General features: G+C 40.6%; 1 protein-coding gene across 2 annotated transcripts in view; it reads left to right on the top strand.

Annotated features, from left to right (window-relative positions):
• The window catches only part of LOC110483603 (serine/threonine-protein phosphatase 4 regulatory subunit 1), a 21,785-nt gene extending 9,589 nt beyond the window's left edge, over positions 1–12,196 (top strand). For both annotated transcript variants that reach the window (XM_021553595.3, XM_021553593.3), the window contains 13 exons: positions 146–211; positions 805–963; positions 1,418–1,611; positions 1,940–2,373; positions 3,039–3,271; positions 3,845–3,937; positions 4,428–4,613; positions 4,882–5,043; positions 5,637–5,737; positions 6,847–6,967; positions 7,469–7,603; positions 8,269–8,410; positions 9,088–12,196. In XM_021553595.3, the coding sequence (XP_021409270.2) occupies positions 146–211; positions 805–963; positions 1,418–1,611; positions 1,940–2,373; positions 3,039–3,271; positions 3,845–3,937; positions 4,428–4,613; positions 4,882–5,043; positions 5,637–5,737; positions 6,847–6,967; positions 7,469–7,603; positions 8,269–8,410; positions 9,088–9,242 (2,181 nt within the window). In that variant the 3' untranslated portion in view covers positions 9,243–12,196. The remainder of the gene's footprint in view (positions 1–145; positions 212–804; positions 964–1,417; positions 1,612–1,939; positions 2,374–3,038; positions 3,272–3,844; positions 3,938–4,427; positions 4,614–4,881; positions 5,044–5,636; positions 5,738–6,846; positions 6,968–7,468; positions 7,604–8,268; positions 8,411–9,087) is intronic.

Below are 12,196 nucleotides of genomic sequence, written 5' to 3'. Positions count from 1 at the left end.
ATATTACATGATGCAGTTACAGGCCTGAAATTGAAAGAGTCAAAACATGTGCAGTTGTTTGATGGGATAAATAATGCATGGTAGAGTTGATAATCAACCTAATGCCCTTGAAAGACAGTGTTATTAATGACTTTTTATTTCTTAGATTTGTGCAGCTAATTTTGGTGACATTTGTAATGCAGTTGGGCAAGAAGCCACTGAAAGACTGCTGGTATGTAAAAACTAAATCAATTTGCAAAACCTGTATTTCTCAGTTCAGAAAGTTTAATAATGAGTTTCTTTATTGTCTTCTCTACAAATTAATCAGTGTACATGCATTTTTTAATTGATTTGGCTAAGGCTGTGGTTGCAATTGCACAGCAAAACTGGGAATTAAGAGAATGCAAAGTTCTTGCTTTGCAAAATATGTTTAACCATGTAATTGACAGCATATATATGTGTGTATATATATCTATATATTTATGTATGCACACACATTATAGAATTACCACTTTTATTTTTCCCTGAACTAGATGATCATCAATTCAATTATGATTTCAGGGAAAATAGGCCATTAATAATTCTTTATATTCTTTCTTGCTGCAAATAGTTGTACACAGATTCCTAATGCAGTAAGTGAGAGACAGATGGGTTTTTCCAGTTCCTTTAATTAGTGCATGCATTTAACCTGTCCCTGTTTCTTCTGATCTTTACTTATTTTAGTCTCTGAGCTGTCATTGTCTCCAGTTTTCAAACCAATACTTTGATAATGCTGCAGTCTTTGTTTAGTCTTTAATTAGTTTTGGATTGACTTAATTTTGGCAGATTCCCAAGTTCTTTGAGCTGTGTTCGGACAGTGTGTGGGGAATGAGGAAGGCTTGTGCTGAATGCTTTATGGCAGTGTCCTACACCACATCCCCAGAAGTTCGCAGGAGCAAGCTATCCCCACTGTTCATCAGCCTGATCAGTGACACCTGCAGATGGGTGAGTAGCTCCCTCTGGAATGGATGCCTCCTCCCAGGCAGATCCTAAACAAATAATGGGCAAGTTTAGTAGTGCTCTGAAGTGCATTTGCTGAGATCAGAGCTTAATGTGCTAAAAAATAATCTCTAATGAGAGAGTTTCTTATGTTTCCTATCTCTCAACAGTTTGTAAATGTAAATACTCTTGTGAGAAAAGGTTGCTTTGGTTAGATGAGTTGAAGTAAGCAGATGTCCTTCAAATTTAGAAGTTCGAGAAGATTTCTGTACAATGATTGTAGATATATGCTTAGGTGTAGCACCCTTTGCTTAAGTGGCACTTACTTGGTAATTGGTTATATAAATGAAGCTGTTATATTAAGAACCAATTGGTTCTTACTGAAAATTGGACCAAATTTAAATTATTCAACTCTGTGAGAGTTGCATGAAGCCTGACTGTTGCTCTTGCACCACCACAGGTTCGTCAGGCTGCTTTTCAGTCTCTTGGCCCATTTATTTCTACCTTTGCAAACCCTTCAAGTGCTGGTCTTTACATTCGAGAGGATGGGACACTGAGTATCCGACCACCAGCACAAGATGTGAATTTCAATTCCTGTCAGCCAAGCAACAATATCACTGTGATGTCTTCCAGTGCAAATGCTGCATTGCCCAGGTAAATCCTGGGAAAGGTGTGATGTAGTGAAGGGGTTAAAAAGGGGGATTTTGTTGCTCATCAAGGCTAAAAATTTCAATTTGAGAATGTAGTTCCAGAAAAAGTCTGAAGAGAGATCACTCATTTGAGTGTAACCACATTATTGAAAAATTCACTTTGGCTTCACAGGAAGGCAAAGGGAAAACTGGTGAAGTAAAGCATAGTGGTGACAAATTGTCTTTCTTTAGAGAAAAGCTTCTGTTGTTGCTACTGTCTTTGATGAATGATTTCACTGAAAACCCCTTGTTACAGAGTACCTAAAGTTTTCTTTCAATAACTTTATTTCCAGCTCAGAACAACCAATGGAAATCAAACCAGAATCGTCAACTGAGGAGGCTTCAGCAAAAGTTCGTACAAAGCTCTCTGAGGACCTAAATAAAAATTCATGGCAAGAAAGTTCAGATTGTTGTGCCAGCCCTGGAGAAGATGTGTCTGGCTTGTGTCAGGGTGACAAAACTGCTGCTGGTGCCTCTGGAGGCACGAAGGATAGCAGTTTTCCGGGGCTGAGCTCGGGGCTGCCGTCTGCTGGAGATGTGTTTAGCACATTCCTGTACTGGCGCTCTCCTCTGCCCGACATAAGTCAGGACCTGGAGTTGCTGCAGTTCAAGGCTGAGAAGCACAACGAAGCCTGCTCTGTGCCATGTAATAACTGTGTTGCTAGCAGTGAAATAAAAAAGGTTCTAGAAAGCTTACAGGAGCACATAGACGATCCAGATGTTCAAGGTGAGACTCTGTGACAATAAAATCGTATTTTCTCTGAGCAGGTTTTCTGGCCTTTACTAAACACTTGGCTGCATTTTAATTAGCTTGGTCTTCATAGGGTGATGAACTTACCTTGAGTAGTAAATTGTAGTAGAAGGTTATGCAACAGATTTTTTCATAAGACCAAAGTTATTTCTAGAGCAGCTGGGGAAATGTTCCTGGCTTCTGTTTGCATGAAAAATAAATTGGTCTAACTACAAAAGGGAAAACAGCTTGTTAAAGACAGTTTTAACCTGTTCTGAGTGTTGTAGGTACTGAGGGTTTAGTGACAGTGTTACAAGCTGAATTAATCTAATATTGGCTGACTGAGAATGGCCCTAATTTCAAGTTCTTCCTCATTACCCACCTGAAACAGGCCATTTGTCAAAAGCATTGAAAATATATTGGCCTGATAGTGGGATCTGTGCTTCATGGGCCAAATCCTTCTTGTCATTCCTAGTTCTTGTTTCACCAAGTCTCAAGTGCTCTGCAGTAAAACACCTTTCCAAGAGCAAATGTTTGCTAATACAGCCTTTGTGTGCAGCTCATAGTTGGACTACCTTTTATCTTTTCAGATGAGTTAATTACAAGTTTACTGCCTTTAAATAAAGAAAGGACACTAAATAATCATCTTTTGCTTTATACAGCTCAGGTCCAAGTGTTGTCTGCTGCTCTCAGAGCTGCTCAGTTTGATTCTGTTGGTGACTGTGAGGCCAAAAAAATGGAAGAAAGTGGTGACAATCTTCAGAACAAAATGATTTTGGATGAAACAACAGTTTCAGGTGCTGCCTGCAACCAGGTACAGGGGGACACTCTTTCATCCCCTGCCTCCCAGGATGACATCAGTGACCAGTCAAGCACCAGTGTGCTGAAAAGCACGGTAAGTACACGTGCTCCATGTCTGAGCTGTGTGGGGTTGTGTAGTCCCTGGCATAACTGATCCACTTTTGATCCAAAGCCTTTGAACATTACTAGACCACAGCTATCATAGTTGTGGTCTAGTAATTTACTCTACTACTTACTCTAATTAACAAAAGAAAAGCCATTAAGGGTTATCATTTCTGTTTGCACCCAAATGACCCAGGAGTTAAATTTTGGAGTAGTCTTGTACGTTTTTTTTCTCATTAAATTCTGTTGAATGTAATTTAATTTCAAGAATAAAAACTATTTAAAAGTAACCATCCAAAATGTGTATGAATGTTGGGATTGTGATGTTAGATTCCTTTATTTAGAAGTAAATCTTAACTACTGCTGCCCCTTTTTATTGCTACAATCTGTTTGCCTCAGTGTGCAACTGTTTTCTTTTTGTATTTGCATAAACACACTGAACAAGGCTCTGCCTGTGCAGGGCTGTTCTGAGTCTGAGCTTTGTTGTTCTGCACTGTGATGCTTTGAAATAGCCCAAACAGCACCAAGTCTCCTTCATTTCACTACCTGGTACCTTCTTTTACAGGGCTCAGAGGAACAACACAGAGGAACCAGTGTCTTTTTGAGGAAAGAGCAAGAAAATAATCCATCACTTGAAGATGACAAGTCAAAATTACAGGTGATTAAAATGGCATTTAATGGTTTTAGTGGAGTACTGGATGTAGTTCATCCTACACTTAATGCAGTGATACTTTCTGCAGTGGATCAGTTGCAGAATGTGAAGGAATGCTCCAGACTTCAAGGACTACCCTGTTTTAAATGAGAAAATTAGAAACATTCTGTTGCCTTTTTGGTGCCTTAGAGGCAACCTGTGCAACCAAGATAGGCACTGACCTGTTCTGTCACTGATTTACTGTTTGGCATCAGCAAAGAAGGAATTTTCAGCTTGGTTGATGCAAGGTGTTCATAAAACCATAATGACTGTTCCTTGCCGACTGCTCTGTCCTCATGAGAGGATAAATAACCATTGGAGTTATGTACCCTTGGTGAGAGTAACACACACAAGGGGTGTCTTGTCTTTTGTGTTTTGGTGCTGGCTGGCTGGTAGAACTGTAGCACAGCAGCTGTATTTTCTTTCTGCTCTTAAATTGAAGTGTGTCTGTCTGTAGGACATCATCCCTCAGCCTTTACTGGACCAGTACCTGTCCATGACTGACCCTGCTCGGGCCCAGACTGTTGACACTGAGATTGCCAAGCACTGTGCCTACAGCCTGCCTGGGGTGGCCCTAACACTGGGCAGGCAGAACTGGCACTGCCTCAAGGACACCTATGAAACACTAGCTTCAGATGTACAGGTAAGAAAAGAAAGCTTTGTTACACAAGTCAGAATTTTGAGGAGGAGGTTTTTTCTTCAGTCTGTACTGTAGTTATAAGGTTGTATAATTTAATATGGAGGAATAAACACTAAAAATATAAAATTCCAGATTTAAATCAGACTTCATGATTAACACTTTCTACTAGCCCTGTTTGTCCTGCTCTCTCAATCCTCACACAGAGTAGTTCAAAAGCTTGTTTATCGTAGTCATGGTGCCTCACATAGTTCCCTTGCTGGCCCCTTTGCAGTGGAAGGTGCGGCGCACTCTGGCTTTCTCCATCCACGAGCTGGCTGTGATCCTGGGGGATCAGTTAACAGCTGCTGATCTGGTGCCAATTTTCAATGGCTTCTTGAAAGACCTGGATGAAGTGCGTATTGGTGTCCTCAAACATCTCTATGACTTTCTGAAGGTAGGAAAATATAATAAATTTCTCAACATAAATTTTTTTCTGACTCCATTATATGATGAGTTTCTGTATGAGCTGTGCATGTCTCAGTATCTAATCAATGCTTAATTTTTTGCAATGCTACCATTTTGTGTGTGCCTCTATTCCTTCTTTTAATGTGCCTCACTTCTCTTTTCTCTCATATCCCAACAAAATACCAAGCTGAAAACCCTTTGTAAATGTGTTTGTAAATGCTGCTGGTTCTTGTAAACTGAGAAAATTGGCCCAGTAGCAGTTTGTGTTTGGGGCTGGGAGAGAAGAGAGCAGATCTTGGTGGGCTGCTGTGGAATACACACAGATCCTCAGTTTTTGGTTACTCACTGTCATGCTTGGAGATGGTGCTTTGGGTTTTGCTAGAGGGATGACTTCTTGTACTTTGGATGTCACTTGTGTGTGTCCAGGCACTCGGGTGACTCTGCACAGTTTTTAGGAAGCACCTTGTCATTAGTCACTTGCTTTTTAAGTAGGAAAATGCACATAGGTGTGACTAGTGACACACCAGAGAACTGCAAGTCTGAAGTTTTATCAGTTTTATACCAGTAATGTTTTTCCTTTAGCTACTTCATGCAGACAAAAGGCGAGAGTATCTTTACCAGCTGCAAGAATTTGTGGTGACTGATAACAGCAGGAACTGGAGGTTTCGTTACGAGCTGGCAGAGTATGTAATTTTGTTAACTTCTGATTTTTAACCTATATTACTAACTTGGAAATAAGTAATTACATTCAGAAGTTAGCACATCTTGATTAGAAGCTAAAAGTTTACAACCATTCTTTAGGAAGGAAAAAGCCACTGGCTGTTAGGGTTGTTTGGGGGGAGTTGAGGATGTTTGGGTTTTTTGGTGTGCTTTTATTTTTTTATTTTTCACAAGTTGTGCTGTAATGTGTGACTGAAACTTAAGTGCCTGTGATTTTACTAAATGGAGATCTGGTTCACTTGCAGCTGATGAAGCATGATAATCTGATAGATACTATTCAGTGAGAATTTATTAGTTCAAGACTCCCTTGCAAAAATTAGTGAAAGACATGTAAAAATTATTTTTTTTAAGGTGTAGGAAAGAAAAACTAGTTTTTAAAAAACAAGCTGGGCTTTTTTTGGTACTTCTATAAGAGTGGGTATATAACAAAGGTAGATTAACATCCCACAGTTCTTTTTCTACAAGCCCTGTTGATATTTTCAGCACCATTGTAGCCATAGTTTGCAGATAAACTCTGACCTTTGTGTTTATTTTGTTGCTGTGTTTGGGCTGTTGAGGACTCGCTCTCCCTTTGTAGTTTGGCACAACAAACTCACAGTGGTACAGAAGTTACACAGCAGCTCCCTGAGCCCTGGTGGGGAGCTGCCACTGCCTGGGCTCTGTGTGGCTGCTGGTTCTGTGGCTGGAGTGAGTTCTGTGTGGTTCTGTGATAGGAATTGTTTTCTGAAATGTAGATTTCTACACTGAGGTAAATATTCAGTGTTTGCTTTGCAAGAATGTACAGGGTATTGTTTTGAAGCTGAAAAAGGCTTCTCATGCTTATGTTTGTAGCTTTTGGTTATTCTTTTGGTTAATGTTGATACACTGGTACATGTAGTTTGGATCACAGTTTCTCTGGGCCTCCCTGATGGATTAAAGCCTGTACCTGTAACAAGTGAAGAGAAGAACAAACTGCTCAAGGGCTCTGTAGCAACCCTGGTGCTTTGGTGCTCCTTCCCCACCTGTAAGAGCTGGTGAATGGCAGCAGGCTGGTGCTGCACTTGGTACAGTAATTGTTTCCTTTGTGTTCCAGGCAGCTGATCCTGATCCTGGAGCTCTACAATCCCAATGATGTCTTTGACTACTTAAGGCACATTGCACTAACTCTGTGCTCCGATAAAGTTTCGGAAGTTCGGTGGATCTCCTTCAAACTGGTAGGGGATTTAGTTCACTTCTGGGCAGGAGAGCAGGAAAATGCTCCTGGAGAGGGTACCTGAAATCACTGTTTTTTCAGACAACTAGGGTGAATAGGGATGTTTTGATAAACATGGGAATCAATACGGAAAAAAGTCAAGTGGAAAGTTTATAAAATATTGAGTTGTCAGACTGCCACAGATACTGAAATTTTTCTTTGTGGTTGTATGTGAATGAGAAATCCTTTGAAGTGAATGTAAGCCAGTATATGTGATTTGGAAAACCTTCCCCCATTCTGGGGAGAAAAAAAAGCCACAACAAAACACAGAACAACCAGCTTCTGATCTTTCCTCAAAGTTGATTTAATTTGTAATGAAGCCTACAAGCAGAGCTGACTACATTGAATACAGTGTCCCTTGTAGCATTCAAATGAAATGAAGTCTTTTTAAGTCTAAGGGCTGAAGCTGAAGTTTCATTTCTTCTTTTTGTTCCCCTCCTTTTCCCATTCCTTTGGCTCACAGGTTGTAGCAATATTACAGAAGTTCTATGCAAACAGTGCCAATGGCCTGGGATTAAATTTCATCAATGAGCTCGTAGTGCGGTTTCGCCACTGCTCCAAGTGGGTTGGGAGACAAGCCTTTGCCTTCATTTGTCAGGTTGGAATGTTCTCTCTCTGTTTCTATGTGTGCATTCAATTTGGGGCTTTGCAGCAATGTGGGCAATACTGAAATATGACTCACAATTTTTTTGGTTATTTTTGGTTTGGTCAGAGTCAGTGTGGTCTCAGTGCTGGCATCTGGCTGTCCCACCCCAGGCTGTATCCCTGGCTGGGTCTGTGCTTCCAGCTGCCACAGCTGATCCTTGGACTATCTGGTATCCCAGTGGCAAAGCCAAGAGTTAAGTCCCAAACAGAGACAGATTTGTTTAATCCTTGGCCATGCTAGGCTAAAGGATCACAACAGCTCTTCACACCACCAATGGGTGCTGAATGCCAGGAACTATTTCCCACTTATTGCCACCTCACCCCATCCAAACCAAAAATGCTTACTTGGGTAGCAGTGAGGAGCAAGGGTTGAACATTAAAAGGAAAAAGGGTGATGACAGGCAAGAGAGCAGCATTTCCTAAAACATTCTTGAAAGAAATTAATCTGTTCTTCCTTTGGCTGAAATTCAAAATGGTAAGACACAGGGTGGGGGGTTCTTGTTCAGAGCTTTTTTTAACAGGGCAAATTAAGGACAAGGTGGAAAGAAACAAAAGGAATGGCAAATACTGTATTTTTAACTTAAATCTTGCTTTTTCTGTTGCGTGTTTGTCTTGCAGGCTGTAGTAGAAGAGGAGTGCATGCCTGTGGACCAGTTTGTTGAACACTTACTCCCCAGCCTTCTAAGCCTTGCATCAGATCCTGTGCCAAACGTCAGGGTCCTGCTCGCCAAGGCTCTCAGGCAGACGTTGCTGGAGAAAGGTGTAGTCCTTCATTTCCTTGGAAAGATCCGGCACCTCGGGCTCTCCTCTGGCAGCACAGCTCTAGAACCTCAGTCGGTGCAAGGCTGTGAAACAGTCACGCACTGTAATCCAGGGTTTGAATTGAGATTTGAGAGTACTGGAGTGGCTTCGCCGGCGGGATGCTCATCCCGAGCGGGCTGGAGCTGCGCTGGCGGCGCTGCAGGCGCCGAGCGGCCCCGCACGGGGGCAGTGCGGGCCCGCGAGCCGCAGCTCCTGCCTCCAAACGCCGGCCTGCGTTACTCTGCGCATCTCCGGTCTCTTGGTGTGCTGCCCTCTGATCGCTCAGAGGGAGAAGCGCAGAAACCTCCTATCTTGTTTTCAGAATAAAGTATGGAGAAGGGTTTGGAATGCGTTGTTCAGTAGCAGCTGCCTGTTGCTCATTGATACGTTTCTATTTAGGGCTCAGCAAAAATCTTAGAAGTATTTAAGTACCTAATAAGATGAATCAGAAGCAGCATATTTCTCTTTCTCTGTCAGCTTCCTTAGTTTCCTGTAGTTTCTGTAAGGGGACTATGAACTGGATAAGCTGCCCCAGATGGTTTTGGCATTCTCTGTATTTCTGCACTACATATGCTCTAGGGTTTATTCCTTTGGATTTGATTAAAATAGTCTTTTTTTTTCCTCCCCTTTTTCCAGCTTATTTTAAAAGTGTTGGCAATCCTCATCTAGAAGCTGCAGAAGAGACCATTCTAGCCCTGCAGTCTGACAGAGATCAAGATGTGTCTTTCTTTGCCACCATAAAACTGAAACAGGATAGCATGGACAATATCACCAGTGAAAAACAAAACTAAAGGGTTGTTGTGCAGTGAAGGCTGAACAGCAGGACGGTTTTTCACCTTGTTTCTGTTAGTGTGAGTAATGAGGAGAGAAGGTGGGTTTTGTTGAGCAGGAAAGGGGGTGTTGAGAAATGTTAGTCTTCATTTCATCACCTTGTTTCATCTACAGCAGTGTGTTTTATTCCTGTGAGTAATTCCTTCCGTTTGGTTTTCCCTTTATAAATTGAGGTGATAACTCTGACCTCACCTGCACTTCAATATTGTCTGTGAAGTTTTAGACCACACTCTGTGTTTAGGGATATTTGGAATTTACATTTCATTTTTTTAACAAAATATTTCCGTTAGTACAAGTTTGCTATGAACTCAAAAAGGTGGCTAAATCTTAATATTTGATTATAGCAAACTTTCCTGAAGCTGTTTCTTCCTCACTTTTATTATCTTTGTACTGTTCCACTTACTGCATTTATTTGAAAAAAAAGTGTATATATGTGAATAGTTTTGAATTGTAACAAAAAATTATGAAGAACTTAATTCTGTATCAATGGGAATAGCTCAAAAATCATTTCATTTTTTAAAGTAGTTACACTGCTAGAATGAAGTATTGGTCGATCATTTTTATGTGTGATATTTTTTAAAACACGGAGAGCTCAACATTCTTTGTATATTGTGAGGTTTCTGTTAGTTTGTTCCTTCTGAGCTATACCCTTACAGTGTTAAGAGATAATAATAGCAACATTTCTGACTGCCCTTACAGATGTTCACAGGTCAGTTTTTGTTGCTGCTGCCTCTCCCAGGAGCAGGCAGACTGGAGATCTCCTATGCGGAAAATTCCTCATTCTGACCCAGCAAAGGTCACTTGAGTTGAGGGATTCAATTCTGCAGCAGGAGCTGGAGCTGTACAAGGGTATTACAGAGAGATACAGGCTTGAGTCTGTTTGTTCTACATGCACACCTCATTTAACAAACACCTTTTAACCTGCCCAGTGGTTAAACCCCAAACAGCTTTTCCTAAGAAACAAAGCAGTGCTAAATTCTGCAAAACCCCAGTGCAGAAATCTTCTGGGGAAAGGTGGTGCCACAGTTTGCTCTGCCACCCCTGTGGGTAGTAGGGCAAGGTCTGGGACAAACACCAAGTCAGACAGGTTAGGTGAAGTGGGATGTCTCCTCTCTGTTGGAACAGGGGCTTGGAAGAAAGAGCACAATTGTGTTAGTCAAATTGAGTAGCCTCAGACAAATTATAAAGCTTATACTCCTGCTGGACCCTGTCTTCTTTTGGATCCCAAATGTGCAATAACGTGGGTCCTGGGAAAAAATAGTCTTTTTTAAATTGTGGATTGAAACTTTATCCTGCTCAAAAAACCAAATTATTATAAATTATAAATTATTGAAGTGGTTTCATATAATCACAGTTACTTTCTTCCTGAGAGCAGAGTCCTTTTACCTCAGCAGACCTGTGTAAATACTCACCAATACTCACCCTTCTTTCATGTTCCATAGTAAGTAGTTCACATGGGGGAAGGTTATCACAGAAATACCTGTTTTGGTTTTGTTTGGATGTGGCAGTACAGTGAGTAGGTTCCTCAGCTGGGTTCTGTATTTTGGGAGGGCTCACTTTTGTATGAGTTAACCAGACATGTATTATAATATGTACAGTATTTTTAGCAAATTGTTTTCTTGTAAGATCACAAAATGCTCTTTGGAAGTTGCAGGCAGAAACACACCACTGCTATTGCAGCAAACAGTGTAAACTCTGCAACATTCTACATTTAATTTTTTACAGCTTTTTTTATAATTTAAAACAAATGCTTCTTCACTACAGATTTTTTATGATTGCAATTTCTTAACAAAAAGACCCCTCAAGTTAATTTTTTCTAGTTCTAATATCTTTTTCTAATGCTGGCATTATACTGATATTTTCTAACAGTTCAGATTTTCTAAGGCCTTTCTGACAAGGTTTCACTTCTGTTTTTTATTATCAGTTCATTAAATTTCTCAGCACTGAACAGATTTTTTTAACCGTGTGTATATGTAAGTATGTTTGAAATATACTGTATATAAATTAAATACCTTGAACGTTAACCCAACCCAGGTCTGTTTGTCAGATCACCTTCAATAGTTACCTTGCAATAATCCACTGGAAAACACAAGCTTCCATAGTTTTTAGCATGTTTGGCTTAGTGTTCAGTAGGAGTTTTTAACTAGGATGTGTGTAAAAGGGTAAGCCACCAGCTATAAAAGCTCACTAAAAGGCTGAATAAAATTCCTTGTTTTTTGATAATATTTTAGTACCTCTCTGGCTCCCAAATTCAGGTTGGTTTTGAACGAGGTGATTTAAGTCAAGCATTTAAAACCTCCTGTTACAACTCCACAGTTCCATGTCCTAATGGGGGCCAGCATAGTTCTGGGGTGGGTTTTCTGTAGACAATGTGCAGGTCTGTTACCCAGATTTACCCTCTGTAAGTTTGTCCTTTTGGTTCAGTTTTAAACTAGAAATTATTTCAGCATGACTAAAGGCTGCACTTTATGTCTTGTCCTAGACAAATGTATGCAATGAGTGTGTTCATGTGCAGTTCTCTGGGTTGTTTAAATTATGCAAAAATACGTATTTAAAAAGCCAGGTAGAGCAAAGTTAGGTAGTCCACCCACTTTCACAGCAGCAGTAAGAATATCACTTTTCAGCATTTCTAGCTAAGGAACATGACAGTAACAGTAGTTGGTGCAATATTGCTGGGATGCTGTAGGGAATGATCCAGCACTTGTGATCCAAAGCATGTTGGTCATGTTGCTTAGGTTTGAGCCTCACTTGTGGCCCTGGTGTGATGAGCACGTGGCAGCTGTGTCACTACACCGTGGTGTTCAGAGCACAGTTAAGTGGGGACACTCTGGAAGTGTCATTCATTTGTCAGAATAGAGAATCTATGTAACTTTGTATTTATCTCAATAAATCCTGTGACTGTTTTTTAAACCAA

The sequence above is a fragment of the Lonchura striata genome, chromosome 17, assembly GCF_046129695.1.
Source record: "Lonchura striata isolate bLonStr1 chromosome 17, bLonStr1.mat, whole genome shotgun sequence".
NCBI classification, from domain to species: Eukaryota; Metazoa; Chordata; class Aves; order Passeriformes; family Estrildidae; genus Lonchura; species Lonchura striata.
The sequence above is the reverse complement of the archived record's forward strand: the minus strand, read 5'-3'. Positions and strand labels throughout refer to the sequence as shown.